This window comes from Mobula hypostoma, chromosome 1 (genome assembly GCF_963921235.1).
Source record: "Mobula hypostoma chromosome 1, sMobHyp1.1, whole genome shotgun sequence".
Taxonomy (NCBI): Eukaryota; Metazoa; Chordata; class Chondrichthyes; order Myliobatiformes; family Myliobatidae; genus Mobula; species Mobula hypostoma.
In genome coordinates this window covers 175,126,704-175,153,607 of record NC_086097.1, presented here as the reverse complement: position 1 = coordinate 175,153,607, position 26,904 = coordinate 175,126,704, and the positions used below count along the sequence as shown (strand labels likewise).

The 26,904-nt window shown below is 44.2% G+C and overlaps 1 protein-coding gene across 1 annotated transcript in view; it reads left to right on the top strand.

Moving 5' to 3' along the window:
* laptm4b (lysosomal protein transmembrane 4 beta) overlaps window positions 1-23,907 on the top strand; it is a 66,076-nt gene extending 42,169 nt beyond the window's left edge. Inside the window, exons 4-8 of the mRNA XM_063040998.1 lie at window positions 4,492-4,565; window positions 8,737-8,859; window positions 10,884-10,982; window positions 15,827-15,919; window positions 22,174-23,907. Of these exons, the coding sequence (XP_062897068.1) occupies window positions 4,492-4,565; window positions 8,737-8,859; window positions 10,884-10,982; window positions 15,827-15,919; window positions 22,174-22,248 (464 nt within the window). The 3' untranslated portion in view covers window positions 22,249-23,907. The remainder of the gene's footprint in view (window positions 1-4,491; window positions 4,566-8,736; window positions 8,860-10,883; window positions 10,983-15,826; window positions 15,920-22,173) is intronic.
* Window positions 23,908-26,904: the final 2,997 nt, after the last annotated feature.

Genomic DNA, 26,904 nt, shown 5'->3' with positions numbered 1-26,904 from the left:
AGACCCTCAAAACAGTAGCAAGGATGTGGTGTGGTCTACAAATTACAATGAGAGATAGAAAATGCATGCCAAAAGGGCAATGTTACAACAGTCATGGGGGATTTCAATATGCAGGTAGTTTGGATTACAGGAAGGGGAGTTTCTAGAGTGCCTATGAGATGTTTTTTTAGAGCAGCTTGTGGTTGAGCCCATGAAAGGATCAGCTATTCTGGACTGGGTTTTTTGCGATGAACCAGACTGACTAGAGAGCTTAAGATAAAAGAACCCTTAGGGGAAAGTGATCATAATATGATTGAATTTGCCATGAAATTTGAGAAGAAGCTAAAGTCAGATGTATCAGTATTACAGTGGAGTAAAGGGAATTACAGAGGCATGAGAGAGGAGTTGGCCAGAATTGATTGGAAATGAACACTGGCAGGGATGACGGCAGAGCAGCAAAGGCTGGAATTTCTGGAAGCAATTTGGAAGGCACAGGATATATACATCCCAAAGAGGAAGAAGTATTCTAAAGGCAAGATGTCACAACCGTGGCTAACAAGAGAAGTCAATGCCAGCATAAAAGCCAAAGTGAGGGCATATAATAGAGCAAAAATTAGTGGGAAGTTAGAGGTTTGAGAAGCTTTTAAAAACCAACAGAAAGCAACTAAAAAGTCATTAAGAAGGTGGAGATGGAATACAAAAATAAGCTGGTCAATAATATTGAACAGCATATCAAAAGTTTCTTCAGATATGTAAAGTGTAAAAGAGAGTCAAGAGTGCATATATCAGAACTCTGGAAAATGAAGCTGGAGGGGTAGTAATGGAGGACAAGGAAATGGCCAACAAACTGAATGAGTATTTTGCGTTAGTCTTCACTATGGACAACACTAGCAGCATTGTGGAAGTTTCAGGTGTCAGGGGTCATGAAGTGTGTGAAGTTACCATAACTAGAGAAAAGGTTCTTGGGAAACTGAAAGTTCTGAAGGTAGATAACTCACCTGGACCAGATGGTGTAAACCCCAGGGTTCTGAAAGAGGTGGCTGAAGAGATTGTGGAGGCATTAGTAATGATCTTTTAAGAATCACTAGATTCTGGAATGTTTCTATAGACTGGAAAATTGCAAATGTTATTCCACTCTTCAAGAAGAGAGGGAGGCAGAAGAAAGAAAACCGTAAGACAGTTAATCTGACCTCAATGGTTGGGAAGATGTTGGAGTCGATTATTAAGGATGAAGTCTCAGGTCTCAGAGTACTTGGAGGCACAGGATAAAATAGGCCATAGTCAGAATGAGTTCCTCTGGAGAAAACATTATTGCGTGTACATTGTGACAGAGATGCAACATAAAGATTTTTGCTCCTTCGTGTTGTGAGATGGATATAAGCAATAAAATTCTAATTCTAATGAAAGAGATTAGAGCGGGGATAATAATTAACAGACACGTACAGTGCCTTTACCAATTCTTTAAAAAGTTTATCTAAAATTGATGTCGGTACTGGTGAGGGAACAAACTATCCCTGATCCGGAATAACTTATCTGGATACTGGTTGCCTAGTCCAGATCCCAGGTTCTTAGTTCTGATTTCGGGTGCCCAGATCGTTCCCATTTATCCAGGTAGATCCCAAGTTCTAAGATGCAGAGAAAGGGTTGGGTGGTTGGAGAGTGACAGAGCGAACCAAAAGGAAAGAAGGAGTGAATTACAGGAAGGAATGGTTGGATTAGGACTAATAAAGGAACAAAAGGGATGGCTCTGAGGCAGCAACAGAACCATTACTGGAAGTTATTCAACTCAGCATAAGCTCCAAAAGGCTGTAACTTGCCAAGTCAGGAGATAAAGGGTTCTTCCGCAAGTTTATACTGAACTTTTCTTGTAAAAATATCGAGAGACCACAGTCAGGGGAGGAAGAATGGGAGACAGAAGAATTGGTGATTGGTCACCTGATCTCACAGTTGTGAATTGACTAGAATGGTCCTGGACAGCAGACATCCTCAGCTGGGTCAGACCTGTCCATCAAAGCTGTCTTGCACTGCCATCTAACAACACACATGACGAAGGGTCTCGGCCTGAAACGCCGACTGCACCTCTTCCTAGAGATGCTGCCTGGCCTGCTGCGTTCACCAGCAACTTTTATGTGTGTTGCTTGAATTTCCAGCAGCTGCAGAATTCCTGTTGTTTGCACTGCCATCTAGTGGCTCTAGATAGAGGTTGGAGAACGAGTTCACACAGAAGTGATCCATTAGAGAAGAATTTATCACAGAAAAAAATACACACATAAAACGCTGGAGCAACTCAGCAAGTCAGGCAGTATCTCCAGAGGGGAATAAAGAGTCAGTGTTTTGGGCCGAGACACTTCATAAGGACCCTCCTTCAAAGTCCTGATGGTTCTGAGTTAAAGCCCACTTTTAGTTCATAGCTTCTTCAGAATCAGATTCATTATCACTGACTTAAATAAGGTGAAATTTGTTGTTTTGCAGCAGCAGTTGATTGCAAAGACACAAAACTACAATAAATTGCAAAATAAAAAAATGATGCATAAAATTGAATCACAAGGTATTGTTGATGGGTTCATAGACTGTTCAGGAATCTGTCAGTGGAGGGGACAAGCTGTTTCTGATTTATTCAGTGTGAATTTTCAGGCTCCTGTACCTCCTCCCTGAAGGTAGTAATGAGAAGAGGGATGGGGAGAGTCCTTAGTGATGGATGCTGCCTCCTTGAGGCACGGCCTCTTGAAAGGTCCTCGTTAGTTGTGTGTGCTAGTGTTAGTATTGCTTATACAAGCTATGCTCTAAACCTCCCTGTCCCACACATGTGGCAGTTCGAACTTGCAATGTAATCTGAAGTGTTTTGTCACCAGACGTTAATTTATTGTATATCTGATTTTCAGGAAAGAATTCAATTGATTGCAACCCATCCTCCACCAGGAACTGTCAACAATTATTGCTTTTAAATGATTAAACAGTAGGTAACTGCCTGGTGGTTGCCACCTCCTATTGAACGTATCACAGTTGTGTGTTTCTGAGGTGGGGAAATTTTAACTTGCAATTTATTTTAATTGAATTAAGGTCATCAATATTAAAAACACTAGAACTAAAAACTGTATTGATTACAAAGTGAACAATTCTGACCTCCAGTGCTTTTTGTGACTTTATGGATTTTACCCAGATGCTGCAGTTTCATCACAGATCTCTCAGAGGGTGAGTGACTGTGAAGCGAGCTGCCAGCAGACTGTGGTAGACGCCGGTTCAGTTGTAATAAGAGTAAGTTTGGATAGGTAGGTGGATGAGAAGGGTATGGAGGACTATGGTCCAGGTGCAGGTAGATGGGACTAGGTAGAAGGTGAGGCTGGCAGCGACTGGATGGGCTGAAGGGCCTGTTTCCGTGATGAAATATGTGAGTCTAAAATAGTGCTGTTATGTTAATTAGAACAAAGAACATGGGAGAGTACAGCACAGGAAGAAGCCCTTCAGCCAAACACCCATGCCTTGTTCTCCCTACTACCATCAGACAGGAGGTCCCACACCACCAGATTCACTACAGTTATGACTCTACAACCATCAGGCTCCTGAACCAGCATGGACAAATTCACTCACCACTGTGTTAGTGAGACCCCAGCCAAAGAACCGTGGACTGTTCTGATTACAGCATTGCAGGGAAGATGGAGCCAGTGCAGGGGTGATTTGCAAGGGTGTCATCAGGATTGAAAGAAAAGGGACGCAAAGGAAGATTGAATAAGCCAGGGATGTCTTCCTTGGAATGCAGTAGGTTTAATAAAGGCAACTAATACTGAGAGGGAACAGGACAAAATGGATAGGAAATGTAGAGGGGTTAAATATCACAGGTTAGAGATTTAAAGTAATTTGTAGAATCTATGAAGAGGGGATGAGGAAAATGTTATCACTCAGAGGGTTGTAGGAGTCTGAATCTCTGATCAAACCAGTCATAGTCTCATCTACCATGAACAAATCCCTTCTCAGCACTCCCTGCTCCAAAGGAAACAGACATTCTAACCTTAAAGCTGACATTGAATGAGATTATTGAACAGTTCTCTAATATGATAAAATGGATTCTTAACCTCACAATCTGCCTCACTGTGGCCTTGCATCTTATTGCCTGCCTGCCTGCACTGCACTTTCTGTGTAACTGTAACACTTTATTCTGCATCCTGTTATTATTTTCCCTTGCCCTACCTCAATGCACTATTGTAAAAAATTATCTTTATGGATTCCATGCAAAACAAAGATTTTCACTGCATCTTGGCACGTGTCAATGATAAATCAATATTAAAACGATATGCATTTAATTAATTAGAATTTAAATTTTCCAATTTCCTTGATGATGCTTGAATTCTTAAGGTTAGATCTTCAGTCAGGACCTCCAGTAGGTTAACTCTTCCACCACCATTCCCTGTATTTGGTCAGTATTCAGGTTTAATAATTACGGCCTGCTGCAGTGATATGGCTTGCAATGATAGTGTGTTGTTTGTGCTGTGCATGACTCCTGTTTCTCTGTTCCAGGTATATGCATTGCCACTGCAATTTCGCTGCTTATGATTACAATCTGCGGGATGGCCACTTACGGAGCATATAAGGTACAGGAAGAGCCCAGTGCCCTGATCCCCTGCAGCTAAAACTTGGTGGTTTTTGGTTAGCTGAGTAAACTCTATCATTTTGTTTCGAACTAAGCATTTTGCAATGCATTCTCAGGTTGATGAAAGTCAATACAATATTTTCACATCTGTAGGTTTAAAAAAAGTGACTTCATATTTTTCCAGAAAGGTTTGTTCCATAACTAAAAACAGGCTGACTCCTACAAAGCAATCCCAGCGTGGATATGAATTAAAGGAATACTATTTTGCCCTAACACCTATCACATCCACTTTGAGACATTCCCAAAGCACCTTGTGGAGTGCAGTCTCTGTCATAGAGATATTGGGTCATCGAGCAGGAAAACAGGCCCTTTGGCTCAACTGGTCCATGCTGACCAAGATTATCATCTAACTTAGTCCTATTTTTTGGCATTTGGCCCATTTCCCTCTAAGCATTTCCTATCCATGTCTAGGTGTGTTTCAATCCTGTTAATACACCTGCCTCAACCACTTCCTACCTGGCAGCTCGTTCCATATACAGAGCACTCTCTGGGTGAAAAAAGCCTGACTCGGGCTGGAGGAGCAACAACTCAGATTCCATCTGGGTAGCCTTCAACCTGATGGCATGAACATCAATTACTCTTCCTCCTCCTCCTCTCTTTTTCCATTCCCTCTCACCCATTTTCTTTTTCCTCACCTGCCCCTCACCACCCTCTGGTTCGCCTTCTCCGATGGTCCACTGTTCTCTCTTATCAGATTCCTTCCGTTTCAGCCCTTTACCTCTTCCACCTATCACCTCCAAGATTCTTACCTTATCTCGCCACCCACCTTCCCCTCACCTGGTCTCACCTGTCACCTGCCAGTGTGTACTCCCTCCCTCCCCCCCCCCAGCCTTCTTATTCTGGCTTCTTCCCCACTTCCTTTTCAGTCCTGATGAAGCGCCCCAGCCTGCAATGTCGACTGCTTGCTCCCCTCCGTGGATGTTGCTTGACTTGCTGAGTTCCTCCAGGGTTATGTATTGCTCTGGGGGAAAAAGTTGCCCCTCATGTCTCGATTGAATCTCTCCTTCTAACCCGAAATCCATGTCCTCTAGTTCTTGCTTATAATGCAAGAACTGCCTTGCCAGTCTGTGATAGCATGCCGTCACACAAACAGCAACGTGAACAGAGTGACTCGAGATTCTGCGGGAGCAGGAAATCTGGGGCAACACTTGTGAAGACAGTGGGAACATTATCACGGGGGATCTTCCTTGCTCTTACAGCCACAGAGTCATATAGCACAAAACGGGCCCTTCGGCCCACCGAGTCCATGCTGACCATCAAGCACCCATTTACACTAATCCTATTTTATTCTCCCCATATTTTCATCAGCTCCCACACATTCTACCATTCATTTACACACTAGGGTTAAAATACAATGGACTAATCCATCTTTGGACTGTTGGAAAAGACAGTGCGCCTGGAGTAAGCCCACCAGGTCGTGCAAACACCATGCAGAGAACACTAGAGGTCAGGACGGAACCCTGACACGTGCAGCTTTGACCTTCGACTTCCAGCTGAAGAGGCAAAAGGGACCTCCACTTAATTCCTCATCTAAAAGCCCCTGGAGGGTCACTGGGGAGCTCTTTGTGCTTTGTTACTCTAGTCTCAGGTGTGGAACTTGAACCCATAATCTTCTGAATGAACAACAAATGAGAACAAACCCCCAATTGCAGACGCAGGAGATTCTGAGGTCCTCTGGCATCTTGTGTGTTGGAAATGTTGAGCAACACACACAGAACGCTGGAGGAACTCAACAAGTCAGGCAGCATCTATGGAGGGGAATCAACAATCAATATTTCAAGCCACAACCCATCAAGGCAGATAAAAGATGCCCGTCTGAAACGTCGACTGTTCATTTTCCTTCATAGATGCTGCCTGACCTGCTGAGTTCCTCCAGCGTTCTGTGTCCATTGCTCAAACCACCAGCCACCATTTTACACCGGGAAGAGTTCAATTTGTCTGCCTCTCCAATTCTCACTACTGTGTTATTTCTCACCGACATACCAAGTGGTAAATTGGGTCTAATTTTAGCGGTTCCATTTTAAACACATTTAATTATGCCACTGAGTTCTCACTTGTCTCTAACACGTTTCAGACTTAAACCTTCTTACTACGACTGACAACACCTTGGTCAGAACTTGTGAACTGCACTGGCCTCTTTGCCAGTGAAGGCAAGACAGAACAGTGGCAAAGTGGGGAGAGCTGCCGCCTCCCTGTGCGACCCAGGGTTTGATCCTAAGTTCTAGCACTGTCCATGTGGAGTGCGCACGCTCTCCGGGTGATCACATGGGTTTGCTCCAAGGGGTCCCACATCCAAAAAGAAATGGCTGGTAAGTTGTCCCTAGTGTAAGTGAGTGGCAGAATCTGAGGGAGTTAATGGGAATTAATGGGAATTTATGGGAACAGAATGGGTGTAGTGTAGGATCAGTGTTCAGCTCCTCTCTGGGTTACAGACACCCCATACACATGAGCGAGTGTTTAGGAGACCAGCAGGGAGAATGGGGACCCATTTACTGGCTAGTGCAGGGCTGCAGGTGTCTTCTGCCAGGTGGGAAAGGGGCACTTCTCCCTGCCTTTTCTCCATGGCCCTGACCCGAGCCTCGACAATTGGGGCCTGGGTAGAGCTGAGCAGAGTTGGGAGTGCCAAGTCAGGGTGGGGGCTGCTCTTCTCCCACACCCGCTCACTCTCCCGTCACCGCCATTCTCTTCCACGCACCGCTGTGGTTGAATTCCAACTTGCGGGCAGTTCTCAAGACGTGACACTTTGTTGTAGCCTGGGAGCCGGCTGTAAATGTCAGGCTCACCGGTGGAAGTCTCTTCATGCGGGTGCACTTCCCTTCTACACTGGATGGAGACTGCTGCACTGAGTGGTGCTCATCAGCCTATACACAGATCTCCCAGCTGCATGCCACCTCTGCGGGCTGTGAAAGGCCATGTGCCACGGGGCTGCAGGCTCTTTTCACTTACCTGGGTGGGGGGGAGCTGCTCCTCGCCTTCTGGTCACATTTTAGCTCCACCCTCTTTAATCCAGTATGATGGGGGTAGGGGGTGGCCTAGTGAATTTGCTCCTGGGATTGACCAATTTAGCTATTCGTGGTCCTGAGGTGGGCATTGGAGAGCTCCACCTGGGTTGACTGCCTGGCAAATTTCCGAGGGTACGTCTGTGCCTGGGTAACCCTGGAGAAAGAACACGCTTGCCCATGGGTATCATGGAATTGTTCCGTGACCATTGAGCACCACAGGGGATAAATTGCACCCTAGATGAGCATGGTACTATTTTAACTTAGTTCATGTGAGTTATTGTTATAGTGTCTAGTGTTACTGTTGTAGTTTGTACTAATGCAGAAGTTGAAATAAATGTATTTGTACATAAAAATAAAATGGGTGCTTGGTGGTCAGCAGTGGTTTGATGGGCCGAAAAGCCTATTTGATGAGATACTTCAGCAGAGATCAGTAGTGAGGAGTGGATGGACCACATTTTGTGATTCCACTGCTGGTGAAACCTAGAACAACTCACATAGCATGGGAATTTTGGTGTGGAGGGATGATCTGTAGGTAATCTGGGAATCACAGATGCTGAAGAGATGAAAGATTATCTTTATTTGTCACGTTTACACAAAACATCAAAGCATACAGTGTCATGTGCGTCAATGACCAACGCAGTCTGAGAATGTGGTGACAGCAGCGGTCTGGTGTTGCCGTGTTCCCAGCAGCAGCATAGCACGCCCATAACTTACTAGCCCACATGGCTTCCAAATGTGGGAGGAAACCTGGGCACCTGAAGGAAACCCACTCGTTCATGAGGAGAATGTACAAACTCTTTACAGACAGCAGCAGGAACTGAACCAAGTTTGCTGGCGCTTTAGTGCATTACGCTAGCTGCTACCTCAAAAATGCCATGTGATCACGGAGAGAACACACAACCTTCTTACTGACGGTAGTGGCTTTGAACCCAGGTAGCTAACATTGTAACCGCATTAAGCTTACCACCACTCTACCATGCTATAAGGCAGGCCCACTCTCTGCTGCAGCGTTCACCGTGAGGGAGTGTCGGCATTCTGTTGCGATAGAGGACGGAGTTGGTCAGGTTACTGCCTGCAGTTCATACATCTTTGTTCCTTCTTGTTTTCCAGCAACGCAGTGCCTGGATCGTCCCGTTCTTCTGTTACCAGATCTTTGACTGCGCCCTCAACACTCTTGTCGCAATCAGTCTGGTTGTCTACCCAAACTCCATCCAGGACTACTTGCAACAGCTGGTATGACACAAATACTCTTCAAAATCAAAGTCAAAGTTGAATTTATTGCCATAAGCACAAGAACATGTCTGCTCAGGTGCAATGAAAAACTCACTCGTCGCAGCATCACCGGCGCATAATATCAGATAAGCAGCACTCAGAAAAAAAAACAGGTTATGCAAAATTTTTACAAGAAAGAACACAATTAGAATGAAAAACATCCATTTTACCGCAAAGTGGTCATAGTGTTGCTAAACTGTAGTGATTAGGGTTGTGCTGGTTGGTTCAAGACCTGAATGGTTGAAGGGAAGTAATTGTTCTTGAGCCCGATGGTGTGGGACTTCTGGCTTCTGTACCTCCTGCTTGATGGTAACTGTGAGAAGATGGCACGGCCCAGACGGTGGGGATCTTTGACAGTATATGTTGCCTTCTCGAGATAGCACACCCTGCTGGTGGGGAGAGATGTGCCCATGATGTATTGGGCAGAATCTACTACTCTCTGCAGCTTCTTGCATTCCTGTGCGTTGAATTCCTTGTATCAGATCACATGGCAAACAATCAGGACACTTTCAACAGTACATCACTAGTAGTTTGTTTGATTTTTCAGTGACAAGCTTAACCTCCAGGGAAAGTAAGTCTGTGTGTTGGGCTCAGATCAGGGCATCCAAAATGTTAAGGCCTAGGAATTTAAACATGTTCACCCTGAATCCCCTTCTTGAAGTCACAACCAGATATTTAGCCTTCCTTAACATCTTCTCAGACAGTCCCTCAAGACTGAAGGTGATTTACTTCCATGCTGGGTTTTTGAGTGGCTGATGAAGCTGATGTGGGAATCACAGACTTTTCCGCTGACAGGACAGCAGGTGCCTGACAGGGTGGTGAGAGGGTTGTCCGTGAGGTGATTCACTTTTCCCACAGGGTTGCTGTGTGTTTTGATGGTTCTTGGTTTCCTTTTCAGCGTTCTTTACCCACTGTGTGCAGCCCTGGGCCAGACATTCCATGAATCAGTGGCGAGAGAGTCTTGAAGTTATACTGCATGGAGAACAGGGCTCAACTTGCCCACATTGACCACATTGACTAAGTGAGCTAGTCCCATTTGCCTATCAGAAACGCAGCTTCACTCTGTCCACCGCAAAAGGCAGGATCTCCCGGCGGCCATCCATTTCAATCCCACTTCCCATTCCCACATCAAGATGACCATCCACGTCCTCTCCTACTGCAATAATGAGGTCAAACACAGGCCAAAGGAGCAACATCTCATATTCCAACCTGATGGCATGATCTCTATAACCTCTGGTAATCACTCCCCTCTATTTTTCACTACTCCCTCATCCTTTTTCTTTGTTTTTTTGTTTTTTTCCACCATTCCCCACTCCGGTGGCCCTTCCAGCCTTTCCCTCCTCCCTTGCCATATCACCTTCCTCTGGTTCCCCTCCTCCTTCCCTTTCTTCCATGGTCAACTGCCCTCTCCTATCAGATTCCTTCTTCAGCCTTGCCTCTTCCACCTATCCCCTCCTAGCTTCTTACTACAACCCCCTACCCCTCCCTCACCAACCCACCTTGCCCCATCTCCTGGTTTTATCTATCACCTGCTCTCTTGCACTCTTCTCTCACCCTGCCTTCTTATTTTGGCTTCAGCCCCATTCCTTTACAGTTCTGATGAAGGGACTTAACCAAAACATCAACTATTTGTTTCCTTCCATAGCCGACTGGCCTGCTGAGTTCTTCCAGGATTTTATGTGTGTTGCTCTCATTTGCCTCTATTTGGCCCATTTCCCTCCAAATCTCTCCTGTCCATTTGTGTTTCTTCAAGGATGCTTGAATCTTTTTTCCCTCTCTCCACTAGTTCCCATGGTAGAGCTCAGGAGAGAGTGTGTTTCAGGGATCCGTGCTGATGTGGTTTGCACTGAACGATTATAGCTATTGTTGGTGCTCAGAATGGAAGTGGAGATGGGAACGATGAGAGGAAGGACTGTGTGGATCTGTGTGGTGCCATATACCAGCAGTTCCAGGGATAATTTGTTTCTTGCCTTTTGCTTCCACAGCCTGATGACATGCCATACAAGGAAGACATCATGTCGATGAACCCAACCTACTTGCTCTTCATTGTTGTTTTCTTCATTAGTGTTATTCTGGCCTTCAAGGTAAGCATGAGCCAACCTTGCTCAGCCTTTCTCCATGGGTTCAAAGTTCAAAGTAAATCTATTATCAAAATGCATATATATCACTATAGCTCTGTCATCTATACCCTTCCTTAAAGACCAAAAGTAAACTCTCACTGAAGCCCTGCACAGTTGCAAAAAGATGTCCATCACTTTACAATATAATTTTCCTTCCTTATTCTGCCTGGGTGGTACAGGATCAGGATTAAATGTTTTATTATTGACTGAAATGAAATGAAATTTGATGTCTTGTGGCAACAGTACAGAACAGACATAACATTACTACAAAATCAATAAATAATGTCAAAAGCAAAGGAATAACAAGGTTGCATTCATAGATTCACAGTCCATTCAGAAATCTGATGGTGGAGCAAAACAAGTTGTTTCTAAAGCATTGAGAGTAAGTCTTCAGGCTCCTATCACTTCCTTCCTGATGATAGTAAAGAAAAGAGGGCATGTCCTAGATGATGAGGGTCCTTAATGATGCTGCCTTCCTGAGGCACCACGTCATGTAGATGTGGGGAGAGCCGTGTCTATGATGGAGATGGCCAAGTCTACAATCCCCTGTGGCCTCTTGTAATCCTGTATATTGATTGCATCCCCCATACTAGGTTGTGATGTAATCAGTCAGAAATTTCCAACAGTTTCTGATGAATCTCCTCAAACTCCCAATGAAATATAGCTGCCTGTGTGCCTTCTTCATGATTGGCTCAAAGTAGGTCCCTTAATATCTTGATCCCTAGGAGCTTGAAGTTGCTCACTCTTTCCACCATTGACCCCCTCAATGAGGACTGGTGTGTGTTCTCCTAAATTCTCCCTCCTGGAAGTCCACAATTAATTCTTTGGATACTTCTTGTGTTTCAAAAGCTTGTTGTTTCAATCATTGTAAGAACAATCTGTTTTTCTATTTTCCCCCCACATTGTTCCCATCTACCACCTCTTTTATTTGGCTCTATGTTCCACCTGCCTCTCCTATCAGATTCCATCACCTGCAGCCCTCTGTCACCTGTACCTCTCACCTCCCAGCTTCTGCCACTACTCCTAATCTCCCCTCCTCCATCTGCCTATCACCCCTTCTCACTTATTGCCAGCAGCTCTCGACCATACCTCCCACTCACTTTTTTATACTGACAAGTTCACTTCTATCCTTCAGTCCAGATGAAGGATCTTGACCTGAAACATTGACTGTCCATTTCTCTCCACAGGTGCTGACTGACCTGCTTTTGCTCTTGATTTCAGCATCTGAGGTCTCCTGTGTCTCAATTTTTCAATTTTTTTTTGTTTGGTAGCTCTTAAACATTGCTGATGTTTCCAACTGACCCATTATTTCTGGCAGCTCATTCCAAACATACGTCACACTTTGGGTGAAGAAGATGACCTGATGTCCCTTTTAAATCTCTTGTCTGTGGTTTTAAACCTATGCCCTCATGTTTACAGCACCCCCTGTCTACTTTCACCCTGTCTCATTATCTTATCTCAGGTCACCCCTCAGTCCCCTCTATTCCAGGGAATGAAGTCCTAAAGTCCTATGCAACTTCTCATTGTAACTCAAGCCCCTAAATTCATGCAACATCCTGGTAAATCTTTTTCAACTCTTTTTAATTTAATAACACCTTTCTGATAACAATGCGACCAAATCTGTACACAATGGTCCAATTGCAGCCTCACCAGTGTCACATAACTACAACACAACTTCTCAGCTCCTTTACTGAACTTCTTGACTGGTGCAGGCTATCACGTCAAATACCTTCTTCACCATCCTATCTACCTGAGATGCCACTTTCAGCAAACTGTGCACTAGTACTTCCTAGTTCTTCTCTTCCACAACAGAGCCCTATCATTTTCTGTGTTAGTCGTACTCTGGGTTGATCCCCCAAAATGCAATATGTCACATTTTTCTGGACTGAAAGACATTTTCCAATCCTCAGCTGAGGTACTGTTCTACACTGCTGACAACACCACCCCCCTGATTTATTATTGTCACACGTACCGAGGAACAGTGAAAAGCTTCATTTCGCATGTCTCCCATCCCCATCATTTCATCACATCAGTGCATGAAGTACAAGGGAAAAGCAATAGCAGAATGCAGAATAAACTGTTACAGCTACAGGGAGAGTGCAGTGCAGGTAGAAAGTAAGATGCAAGGCCATGACAAGGTAGACTGTGAGATCAAGAGTCCATCTTACCATACAAAGAAGATTAAAGTTTATCTTAAAGAACCAGGAGCTCCAAACGGCCATGGTGGATAGAATGCAGGTACACGGTGAAGTGGTCAAGCACACTGCATCTTGTCTTACCTGGAACCTGGGTCCCTGGAACAGGGAGGCAGCAGCACTAACTGCTACATGTTGGGGAGTGGGTGGACTAGTGACAGAGTTCTCCTCTGACTGAGTGACTGAGCTGTCTTCTTCCTCTCCAATCTTCTTTCCTGTGGAAATGGAGCAGGCAGGCTTTTGCAAAAGATCAAATAACACATTCCTGTGTACTTTGAGTTGTTGCCTCTTCCTCCTTTAAAATAAACTTCAGTTTTATTTTCACACATAAAACCAAAGTTCTGTTAAGATATGAAAATATTTTCTTGTAAAAAATCAGATGGTGCCAAGATAAGTTAATAATCTATGGATTAAACAGAGTGTGAATCGGTACAATTCATGGCATGCTGTTGTTATTGGCCTTGGTTGGACATTATGTATACTTAAGGCAGAGGTTGACAGATTCTTGATTGGTCAAGGCATGAAGGGAGAGAGGCAGGAGACTGCGGCTGAGAGGATAAGTGGATCAGTCATGATGAGATAGTAGAACAGACTCAATGGGCCAAATGGCCTGATTCTCCTCCTGTATCTTATGGCCATATTATCTAGACTCAGGCCTTCTTTGCCGTGTGTTCTCGGCAGGCAAGGTCTGATGTCCACATCGGATGCTGATGCTTTATCAGGCTCTGTTGAGCAACAAAGCTGAATTCCAAAGACCGAGGCAGTAGAGTGTCCGGGGGGCAGTTCTCAGCTGGGAATGAAAGGGGAATCGGGGGGGGGGGGGTGGAGATTGGAAAAATAAGTGGAATTTAAGGATCAGAAATCAAAATGTGAGCGATTTAACCTAATCAGTAAAATTCTTTGCCCCGGTATGTCCCTGCTCACCATGGTGCCTCAGTAACTGACTCATGGGATCCAATACTAGCCTTTCCAAAGTACTCAGAACCAGGACCAGGTTTGTTATCATTGACATACGTCACAAAATGCATTGTCTTGTGGCAGCAGTGAAGTGCAAGACATTTAAAAATCGCTCTGAGTTGTAATAAAATGCAAATAAGCCAACAGTGCAAAAGAGGAACAGTGAGGTGGTGTTCACGGGTTCATGGACCGTTCAGAAATCTGATGGCCCCAGAGAAGAAGCTGTTTCTAAAACATTGCGTGAGTGCCTTCAGGCTCCTGTACTCCTCCCTGACGGTAGTAATGAGGGGAGAGCGTGCCCTGGCTGCAGTCCAAAGGCTGAATTCAGAAACTTGAACAAAATCTAGTCACACCAGGGTGAAGTGCATCATCATGAGAGGTGCTGTGTTTCAGATGAGTCATTAGACCAAATTCCAGTTCACCAATAGAACACGGAAAAAGTAACAGTGGGTGATTAAATACAATCTTAATGGTCACAATGACATTGTTTACTTCAATATTTTGGGTTGACAATGCTTCTTTTGAATGACATATCTACAGTGGGAGATACCTCTGAATGTTCAATTTATTTCCAATGGTGCGAATTACTTAAGCCCTTAGTTGCCTGGGTTGATGCAGGCCAGTTAATAGGCATACTCATACTTTATTGATCCCAAGGGAAATTGGGTTTCGTTACAGTTGCACCAACCAAGAATAGAGTATAAATATAGTAATATAAAACCATAAATAATTTAATAATAATATGTAAATTATGCCAGATGGAAATAAGTCCAGGACCAGCCTATTGGTTCAGGGTGTCTGACCCTCCAAGGGAGGAGTTGTGAAGTTTGATGGCCACAGGCAGGAATGACTTCCTGTGACGCTCTGTGTTGCATCTCGGTGGAATGATTCTCTGGCAACCCCGTTGTCTTAACACTTGGTTGATACTTTTGCAAGTGTTTCATGGTAGCCATTTTGCAAACCATTTCTCTTGGTCTGTTTGAAATTTGGGTGGCGAAGGAGACATCTGATGTAATGGCCTTCATCATTCCGTAATAGAAAAGGCATCATTAGACAGGAAATAGTACAAAGAGGATTTACATGAATGTTGCCAGGACTCGAGGTTGGGCAGGATAGTACTTTATTCATTGGTGTGTAGGTGACTGAGAAATGAACTTACCAAGGTGTAGAAATTCATGAGGGGCATAGACAGGGTGAATGCATGCAGTCCTCTCCCCAGTGAAAGCTAAATATTGATCTGTTGAGTTTTTACAGCATTTTCTGTTTTGTGTTAAGTATTGATCTCATTAGGGAAAGTGTTTTTACAAAAAGTGTGTGAGAGAAGACACAAGAGAGACTGTAAATCTGGAACAATACTGCCAAAGTGCTGGAGGAAATCAGCAGGATAGGCTGCATCTACGGAGGGAAGTTCTGTTCACTTCCCTCCATGGATGCTGCCTGACTCACTGAACTTCCTCCAGCATTTTGTGTGTGTTCCCCTGTGAGAAAAGTGAACTTTAAAGAGATTCTTGACACAAGATAGTGAGAGGGAGAGATTTAAGGGCAGGAATTCAAAGTACAGGTATGTGCTTTCAAGCTTTTGTACCTTCTGTCCAATTGGAGGAGGCAGTTGAGCTCAAAGAGCAAAGAGAAACATTATCTTTCTTTATTTTCCAGGCATATCTGATTGCTTGTGTCTGGAACTGCTACAGATATATCAACAGCAGACACTCAGCTGATGTCCTAGTCTATGTGGCCAATGACACTGCGGTAAGCAAAGAGAGTATGCCTTAACTTCTTTAAAATTTGCATCTTCTTCTATCCATCTTCCTCCTTCAGTCCTGCCAAAGGGTTTCAGCCTGAAACATCGACTGTACTCTTTTCCTAGATGCTGCCTGGCCTGCTGTGTTCCTCTAGCATTTTGTGTGTGTTCCTCCTTTGGGAGGTGCTTTGCCAGATCACAATCCTTAATTCACTGAGGTGGAAAAGGAGCAGACCGCAACTCTGGCTCTGTATGACACACCCTCTTGCATGAAGCTAGAATAGTGACAGTAAAGATGGTTATCAGGTTTGACAGAGGGATATTGATCAACTGGGTAAGTGGCCAGAGAATGACAAATGGAGTTTAATGCTCCATTACAGACCCATAACTCCATGACATGTGTTCCTACTTCAACCATTTAGGAGACACGTTGGATAAAAGTCCAAACAGAAAATACTGCGCCCTGTACTGAGCTGCGAATATTGGTTCAATGCACTTAAAGAGAGCACCAAAAAAGGTGGAGGCAGAAATTGGTTATAAAATCACAATTTTCCAAGAACACTGTGGGAAGCTAGCGAAAAATTAGCAGGAGCCCTGTCTGAGATATATTGTTCAAAATGGGTGAAGAGCCAGAAGACTGGAGGCTGGCTAATGTTCTGCCTTTATTTAAGAAAGACTGCAAAGAAAATCCTGGGAACTATCGACCAGTAAGCCTAACATGTGTGGAAGGTAAGTTGCTGGACGAATTCTGAGGGATAAGATATACAAGAACTTGAAAAGACAGATGATTAGGGAGAGTCAACAATGCTCAATGCATGGGAAGTCATGTCTCGTAATTGGATGGAGTTTTTTGAAGAAGTCACTAGGAAGGTCAATGAGGGTGGGGGGGGTAGACATTGTCAGTTAAAGTTCAACAGGGTAGGCTGCAATAAAGAGGTAGAATGCATGAAATCCCGGGAGAGATGGCAACTGGATACACTATTGGCTTAATGGAGGACAGCAGAGGGTAATGCCTGTGACCTGTGATGTTCCCAGGGCTCTGTGTTGGGCCCATTGTTATTTGTCATCAACTGTTTATCAAATGTTTGAATGAGAATGTTCAAGGCATGGTTAATAAGTATGCAGATGGCACTAAAATAGGTGGTGGTGATAATAGTGAAAATGGTTATAAAGATTTACAGCAGGGTCTTGATCAGCTGGGTAAGTGGGTCCAGGTATGGCAAATGGAGTTTAATTCAAATAGACAAATGAGGGTAAGACTTTCACAGTGAACAGTAGGGCCAAGGAAGATGATATAGAACAGAGGAACGCAGGAGTACAAGTACACGATTCCTCGAGAGTGGAAGTTTCAGGTTTTTGCTTTATCACAAATGACAGAAAGGCTTTTTTTCAAGGTGCCTCATGGAAGGCTCATTCAAAAGATTAAGGTGCATGGACTCCATGGTGAATGAGCCATTTGGGTTCTGAAGTGGCTTGTCCATAGATGGTATGGTTGATGGGACTTACTCTAACTGGAGGTCAGTGACTAGTGGTATTCCACATAGATCTATACTGGAACTGCTGCTGTTAGTGATAAATATAAATGACCTGGTTGAAAATATAGATGAGTGGGTTGAAATGTTTGCAGACAATACTATGTCTGATGGTGCTGTGGATGGCATAGAGTATTGCCAAATGTTACAGTGGGATGTACACTCAGTCTCTATACTTTATTAGGTACACCTGTACACCTAATTGTTAATGCAAATATATAATCAGCCAATCATGTTGCAGCAACGTAAAAGCATGCAGACATGGTAAAGAGGCTCAGTTATTACTCAGGCCAAACATCAGAACGGGGAAGAAATGTGACCAAAGTGACTTTAACTATGGAAAGATATTGGAACCAGATGGGGTGGTCGGAATATCTCAGAAACAGCTGATCCCCTGGGAATGTCACACATAGAAACATAGAAAATAGGTGCAGGAGTAGGCCATTCGGCCCTTCGAGCCTGCACCGCCATTCAGTATGATCATGGCTGATCATCCAACTCAGAACCCTGTACCAGCCTTCCCTCCATACCCCCTGATCCCTTTAGCCACAAGGGCCATATTAAATATAGCCAATGAACTGGCCTCAACTGTTTCCTGTGGCAGAGAATTCCACAGGTTCACCACTCTCTGTGTGAAGAAGTTTTTCCTCATCTTGGTCCTAAAAGGCTTCCCCTTTATCCTCAAACTGTGACCCCTCGTTCTGGACTTCCCCAACATCGGGAACAATCTTCCTGCATCTAGCCTGTCCAATCCCTTTAGGATTTTATACGTTTCAATAAGATCCCCCCTCAATCTTCTAAATTCCAACGAGTATAAGCCTAGTCGATCCAGTCTTTCTTCATATGAAAGTCCTGCCATCCCAGGAATCAATCTGGTGAACCTTCTTTGTACTCCCTCTATGACAAGAATGTCTTTCCTCAGATTAGGGGACCAAAACTGCACACAATACTCCAGGTGTGGTCTCACCAAGGCCTTGTACAACTGCAGTAGTACCTCCCTGCTCCTGTACTCGAATCCTCTTGCTATGAATGCCAGCATACCATTCACCTTTTTCACCGCCTGCTGTACCTGCATGCCCACTTTCAATGACTGGTGTACAATGACACCCGGGTCTCGTTGCACCTCCCCTTTTCCTAATCGGCCACCATCCAGATAATAATCTGTTTTCCTGTTTTTGCCACCAAAGTAGATAACCTCACATTTATCCACATTAAATTGCAGCTGCCATGAATTTAGACACAACATGTCTAGATTTTACAGAAAATGGTGCAAAAACAGTTAAAAAAAAAAGCATCCAGTAACTGGCAATTCTGTGGGTGAAAAACACCCTGTTAATGAGAGAGATCAGAGGAGAATGGCCAGACTGGTTCAAGCTGACAGGAAGGTGACAGTAACTCAAACAGTCATGCATTACAGCAGTGATGTGCAGAAGAGCATCACTGAATGCACAAAATGATGAACCTTGAAGTAGATGAGCTACAGCAGCAGATGTCCATGAACGTACACTCGGTGGCCACTTCATTAGCTACAGGAGGTACCCAGAAAAGTAGCCACTGGGTGTAGATCAGTTGAAGGTATGGGTGGAGGAATGGCAGATGGGAGATCAAATGTAAAGGGACAGTACTGTACACTGTTAGTGGCAAAATGCTTACCAGACCCTTAACTGTTGGTGTACAGAGGGATCTTGGGGTCTAAGTGCAAAGCTCCCAGCAGATGGCTGCACAGGTTGATAGGTTGGTAAAGAAGGTCTACAGCATGCTTGCCTTTATTACTCAAAGCACTGAGTACAAGAGTCAGAAAGTTCTTTTGCAGCTTTATAATATTCTGGTTAGACCATATTCAGAGTATTGCAATTAGTTCCAGTCATCCCATTGTAGGAATGACATGTGGATGCTTTGGAGAGGGTACAGAAGATGTTTACCAGGATACACAGAGTATTTTCTAAAAGGAGGGGTTGGACAAACTTGGATTATTTTTTTCTAGAGCAGTGGAGGCTGCGGGACAGATTATGAGAGACAGAGATGGAGTAGACAGACAGTATCTTTTCCCCTGGATTGAAATATCTAATACCAGAGGGCACACATTTAAGGTGAGAAGGGGTAAGTGTAAAGGAGATGTGCGGGACAAGTTTTTGGCACAGATATAAGTGTTTGGAATGTGCCGCCGGGGGTGGTGATGGAGACAGGTTCAATAGAAACATTTAAGAGGCCCTTAGCTATGCAGCTGAACATGCAGGTATTGGGGGTGGGAAGGTATGATTATCGCGTGGGCAGAAGGGTTGAGTTTAATACACAAAAAATGCTGGAGGAACTCAGCAGGTCAGGCAGCATCTACAGAAATTAATAAAACAGTCAACGTTTTGGGCTAAGACCCTTCTTCTGAACTGGAAAGGAAGGGGGATGATGCCAGAATAAGAAGCTGGGATAAAGGGAAGGATGACTGGAGAGGAGGTGATAGGTGAAGCCAGCTGTGTGGGAAAGGTGAAGGACTGGAGAAGAAGGAATCTGACAGGAGAAGAGAGTTGACCATGGGAGAAAGGGAAGAAGGAGGAGCACCAGGAGGAGATGATAAACACATGGGAAGAAGAGGTAAGAGGCCAGAGTGGGGAATAGAAGAGGGAAGGGGGAGGGACAAAAAAATTACCAGAAGGAGAAATCGATCTTCATGCCATCAAGTTGGAGGCTACCTCGACGGAATATGAGATTTTGCTTCTCCAAGCTGAGAGTGGCCTGCCTCATCGTGGCAGAAGAGGAGGCCATGGGTTGACGTGTCAGTACAGGAATGAGGATAGGAATTAAAATGGATGGCCACCGGGAAATTCCGATTTTGGTGAAAGTATTGCCTCACCTGGAAGGACTGTTTGGGGTCTTGAATGGCAGCGAGGTAAGAGGTACTGTAAATGGGCATGTATGGCACTTCAGTCATTTGCGGGGATAAGTGTCATGAGGGAGATTAGTGGAGGGGGACAAATGGACAAGGGAATCACATAGGGAGCGATCCCTGTGGAAAGCGGAGTGGGAGGGAGGTAAAGATGTGTTTGGCAGTAGAATGACATTGAAGATGGTGGAAGCTGCGGAGAATGATGCGTTGAATATGGAAGCTCATGAAGTGGTAGGTGAGGCAAGAGGAACTCTATCCCTGCTAAGGTGGTGGAAAGATGGGTGAATGCCAATGTCCAGGAAATGAAGGAGATGTGGGTGAGGGCAGCAACAATGGTGGAGGAAGGGAAAATTAGTTTAGCTGGGCACTTAATTACTAACTTAATCAGTGTGACACAGCGCCATAGGTCAAAGGGTCTGTTCCTGCGCTGCTCTGGTCCACATTCTATGCTTCTATGAAGAGGTGCACTGATGCCCGGTGGAAATGTCAGACAGGGTGCTTTACCCTTGCCCATGCGACGCGTTGAAACTTTGGCTGGAGTGGGTGAGGCTGCAGGTTCCCATTCAATTCACTTTCTCAGTGACAATGAATTACAGCAGATTTAACCACCATGGAGATTTAACCTCATAAAGGAACCAAGGCTGTAAAAAAGATATTAGGGCTTAGTCTGTACTCTGATATTAGATATTAGTTTCCAGTCTTGCAGATTACAACAGTTCAGTTTTTTACTCAGGTACATAATACAAATTATGAAGGACTCCACCCCTCCCCAGTCCCTGGAAAGCCTTGCTACAACTGTGCAGGTGAAGTCAGAGCCAGAGATCTGGGTCACTTTTAAAGAGGGAGATACCGTACGACTCTATGGACCATTGATAAGATCACAGGAATCAGGTGCAGGAATAGACCATCCAAGGTTGCTCAGCGATACATCACAATGGGAGCTGATCCAGAGGCAGGAGTTGAAATCCCATCTGGGAAGGTGAAATGCAAGTAATGAACTACACTGGGATAGAAACCTGGGGTCAGCAACGGTGATTGTGAGAAGTTCAGACTGTTTTGTAAACCTAGTGTTTTTCTGGAGAGGAACCCTGCTGCCCTGACCTGGCCTGGCTTAAACGTGACTCCAGCCCCAACACAATACTGTTGCCACACCACAAGGGCAACAGGGTAGCCAGGGTAACAATTAGCAGAACACTATTATAGTGGCAGCGACCCGGGTTCAATTCCTGCTGCGAAGGAGTTTGTATGTTTTCCCCACAACCACACGACTTTCCTCTGGTTTCCTCCCACATTCCAGAGACATATGGGTTGATAGATTAATTGGTCACATGGATGTAATTGGGACATGTGGGTACGTTGGGCTGAAAAGTCTTGTTACTATGCTGTATCTCTAGGTAAAAAAAAACAAGTAAAGACAAGAGATTCTACAGATACTGGAAATCTTGAGCAACACACACAAAGTGCTGGAGGAACTCAGCAAGTCAGGCAGCATCTGTGGAGGAGAATAAACAGTCAACATTTTGGGTTGAGACAAATCATCAGTCTTGATCCCAGCCAGAAGCATCAGTTGTTTTTGCACTCCACAGAAACTGCCTGACTTACTGAATTCCTCTAGCGTTTTGTGTGTCTTGCACAATACTGCAGCTCTTCGCTGTCTCCTTAGCCTAGGGACAACAGGGCCAATGTTGTTGACTTTCTATGAATGAATTTAAAGAGCTTCAGGTGTGTGGAGGCTGTGAAAAATGCAACAGAAATAGAGCGATTGTTGAGAACGTTTCAGTGATGGAGCAGTGGAGGTGGGGACATACTTTTCCTTCTCTCTGTAACATAGTCTCTTTCTTGCCATTAGGTTCTCCTGCCGCCGTATGATGAGGCTAGCATAATTACCGAGAAAGATCCACCCCCACCTTACATCTCTGCTTAAAGTTGCAAGAGAAACAAACTTAAGACATGAAAAGAACACTCGTACGCACACTGTCTAACTAAACACTATTTAAAAGCTATCTTCATTCCATTGTGCAGCGTGTTTTGATTATTTTGGGAATGAAGCATTCCATAATTATGAGTCTTGTTTTTCCTCCGGTTGTTGGTTTCAAATGTAGATATCATTTATCCATAATTTATTGCATCCAGCGATGTTTAAATGAAATGCCTCCTCTGAAAATTGATCAGTTTTATTATTCCCATAGATTTATAAAAGTCATCTGGGAGAGGAAATGTTCTACTTAATATGGTATCTTACAGCAAAAGTAAAATGTGAATTGGAAAAGTGTGTAAAATTTTAGTAACTTTGATTTCTTATGATTGTTTTGAACTTTATTCTTCTTGTTAACAGTGTGTGTGTGTGTGTGTGTGTGTGTGTGTGAGATGCCCAAGATAAAATTTCATGGAATCATAGACTAGTGCAATACAGAGAGCCGATTCAACCCACTGGGTCTTTGAAAGGCCTCTTCAATGTAACCCATTCCCTCTGTCCTTCCCCCCACATTTTCCCCTCAACTGTTTATTTAACCCCAGAAGGGCCTGTGACCTGTGCTGTATCTCTAAGTAAGTACCCCGAGTGTAGGTGGATGAACATATTACATAGAATCATAGAAATCTACAGCACATCACAGGCCCTTTGGCCCTTAATGTTGTGCCGACCATGTAACCTACTCTAGAAACTGCCTAGAATTTCTCTAGCACATAGCCCTCTATTTTTTAAGCTCCATGTATCTATCTAAGCGGCTCTTAAAAGACCCTATTGTATCCACTTCCACCACCTTTGCCGGCAATGCATTCGATTCACCCTCCACTCTGTGTGAAAAACTTACCCCTGACGTCCCCTCGATACGTTAAAACTGTGCCCCCTCATGTTAGCCATTTCAGCCCTGGGAAAAAGCCTCTGGCTATCCACACAATCAATGCCTCTCATCATGTTATACACCTCTGTGAAGTCACCTCTCATCGTCCATCGCTCCAAGGAGAAAAGGCCAAGTTCACTCAACCTATTCTCATAAGGCATGCTCTCCGATCCAGGCAATATCCTTGTAAATCTCCTCTGCATTCTCTATGATCTCCACATGAGCTGCATAGATGAGCAGGGAGTTTCTGGGAGAGTTGATGGGAACATGAGGAGAATGAACTTGGATCTGCGTAGAATTAGAGAGAACAGGTGAGGTCGATGGTCGGCACGGACTCCTACCTCCATGCTGAATGACAATGCACCTGTGAAATTAAAAGCCTCTCCAAAATTTAATTGGACATTTCAGTATTTATCCCAGCTGATTATGAGCTCTATTTTAAGTTTCCTGTTGTGTTACACTTCACAGTTTAGGACATTTCCTGCTACGTTCACATGGCAACTATTGGTGCGGAAACATGGTGATACCAGGTCGAGGCTCCTTAATCCTGTGAATGATCACAGACATATGAACCTGCTTGAACTGTGAGTGGTTGTTGGAATGAAAGCAGGAAAGTGAATTGTAGATCAGTACCATTGGTCAGATTGTTAATGAATGAAGCCACAGAATCTTTCTCTAAATCTTGGTTTCTATCCATATGTGTCTATAAAATCAAATGGATCAATAAATGTTGGGCATGCTGACCCTAAATTTGGCTACTGTGTCACCTTATAGATCTTCATTATTACAGATGATGCAGGTAATTGGGACATGCAGGATTCAAATAGCATTTCAAAGGGAGGTTATACTAAACTGGTAAATTGATTAATTATTGCTACATGTGAAAAAGTTTGTTTTACATGCCATCCTACAGGTCATTTCATTGCGTCAGTACTTCAAGGTGGTACTAGGGAAAAAGAATAACAGAATGCAGGATATGGTGTTACAGTTTCAGAGAAAGTACAGTGCAGGTACACAATAAGGTGCGAGACCATGACAAACAGATTCTGAGGTCTCGGTTCAATAGTCTTATAACAGTGGGATGGAAGCTGTCCTTGAGCCTGGTGGTATGTGCTTTCAGGCTTTTGTGCCTTCTGCCTGATGGGAAGGGGAGAAGAGAGAATGATCAGGATGGGTGGGATCTTCAATTACGCTGGCTGCTTGGTTGATTTAATCTTGGTGGAAGTACAGAATATCATGGTAGATGAATGTCTCATTTCCAAGCGTTCATCAGACTGTCTGATTCCTGGACGATTGACCAGTCATTTGAAAAGAGACTGTGTTGCCCAGGGCTTGTACAAATATCCAGACATTGATGGGACCACTCCTGTGTGTACTTTTTGTCTTCTTAGGCTCATACCTGTACCTGAAGGCGGCTGTACAATGAAATACTTGCTCGCAGCAGCATCACAGGCAGATAGAGAACATAAAATTATGTCAGACACTGGAGGACACTGACTGCAAAACAAGACCATAGTGCAAAAAATAATTGGAGAGGACAGGAGGTCTTGGCACGTGGGGAATTGGGTACCCGACATAAAACAGCCCTAATGTACAAGCGTAGTCAATCATTAGGTCACCAGTGGAATATTGATCATAGTTTGCAAGGGAATGAGTAGAAGAGTGGGGAAGTCTTGCATTGGTGTAACCACACCTGAGTTTATTTCTTATTTAAAGAGGGATTTCCTTGCAATTGGAAGCTGGTCAGGGTAGGTTAACAATGTTGATTTCTGGAATAAAGGGTTGAACCTATGAGGAAAGACTATGTGGATTTGGCTCCACACACAGTGGAGTTTAGAAGAATGAGAAGTGATCTCACTGACTCTTAAACTGATTTGAGGAGGAGGAGGAAAGGGTGGATGCTAAGAGGGAATTGCCCTTATAGGGTTATCTAGATATTAGGGATATGATTTCAACATAAGAGGTCACGCAATTCCAATGGAAGAGAGGAGGAATTTAGTCATAGAGTCATCCAACAAGGAAGCAGGCCTTTCAGCCCAAATCAACCACGTCCATCTAAGCTAGTCGTATTTGCCCATGTTTGGCATACGTGCCTCTAAACTCTCCTATGCATGTATTTGTCCAAATGGTCTTTTTAATATTGTTATTGTACCTGTTTTAACTACCTCGTCTGGCAGCCCAGTCCAATTATGAGCCATCTTATGAGTGAAGGAGTTGCCCCTTAGGTTCCTTCTCTCAAGGGGCTGTGAACCTTTAGAATTCTCTCTCCCAGGGAGCTGGGTGGGCAGAATCAGCGAGTATATTCCCGATGAGGTGGATGAGTTTTTTGGTCCGTAGCGGAGACAGAGGTCAGGGATCAGGGGACAGGCAGGATGTCATTTATGTTAATAACGCAATCTGAGGATGTGCTGGGTACAGCCCACAAGCATCACCACACATTCTGCCGCCAACATAGCATACCCACCACATTCAGCAGAACGACACGCAGCCAACATACAACAAACAACAAAAGCAAAGCAAACCCCTTTCCCCATTCCCTTCCACACACACACAGAAATGAGCCTCCATTCCCAGGACAGGCTGTCTCAGGACTTCCAACCTTCCAACCTTCAGACTATGGCTCCGGATTCACAAACATCAGGTTTCCAACCTCTGGACTTGCCGAACTGTGGCTTCGATCTCTGGTTTTCGAATTCCAGACTCGCTGACCTCTGGGCTTTGACCCCAGGACTCACTTATCATAGCCCCCTGACCGCAAAACCTACTGAATGACAGCTGGTTTTGTCCACGATTTGTGAATAGGTTTGGGAACAAGGACAGGAGCAGTAAAATGCAACCAGCAGTAACACAGCAAAACTTCCTCCAATTTTCTTCCTGCCATTGGCCACAAGACTAAGGCCATAACTGATCTACAATCCTCTTCCATCCTGATTACAATACTTTCATCTCTCTGTGCCCAAACAGCCTCACTTTCTGGCTGTCCTGATTAAAGAATGTTGAAAGATGTTTATTATGTTCAGTGGAATGTTGGAATGTATAGTGGCCAATGTTTGTGGAGGATGCATCCTAAAATTGTGCAATCAAATCTCCTGTCACTTTTTTGGCATTGCTTAGAGAGTTCAAATTTAGTCATCAAGTTCAAGAACAGAGGCATTGAGGAGATTCTGAAGCAGTGCCACGTGAAGAAAAGTGAAATGAGAAGCAAGCAAGCGGTCATAGTGGCACAGCAATCTGTTCTGCTTCTTCACAAGTTCGATCCCGGCTCAAGCCTGAATTTGGGTGCTAACTGAATTTGCATGTTCTTCCTGTGGCTGAATGGGTTTCCTCACATATCCCATAGTTGTGCAGATAGAATAAAGAGCAAGTGCAGGCGGACAATAAGGTGTAAGATCATAATGAGATAGGTGTAAGGTCATGAGTCAAACAATCATATTAAGGAACTTTTAATCATCTTATAACAGCAAGGTAAAAGCTATCCTTGTATCACTAAAGTAATTTTAATAATATGTTGATTTAAACAGATTTGAGTGACAAAACATCCCAATGGTTGGGACCAGACTGCATATAAAAAGGCTGTGATTGGCTGCTGGAGTTTCATTATTCCAGTGCCAAGACATCACTGTAGGAGCTCCTTATACCCAACCATCATCTGCCCCATCACTGACCTTCCTTTCAGAGGTGGAACTGATTGCAGTTCCATTTGCACGTCCTCAGCTTCAGAAAGAGTCCATATCTGC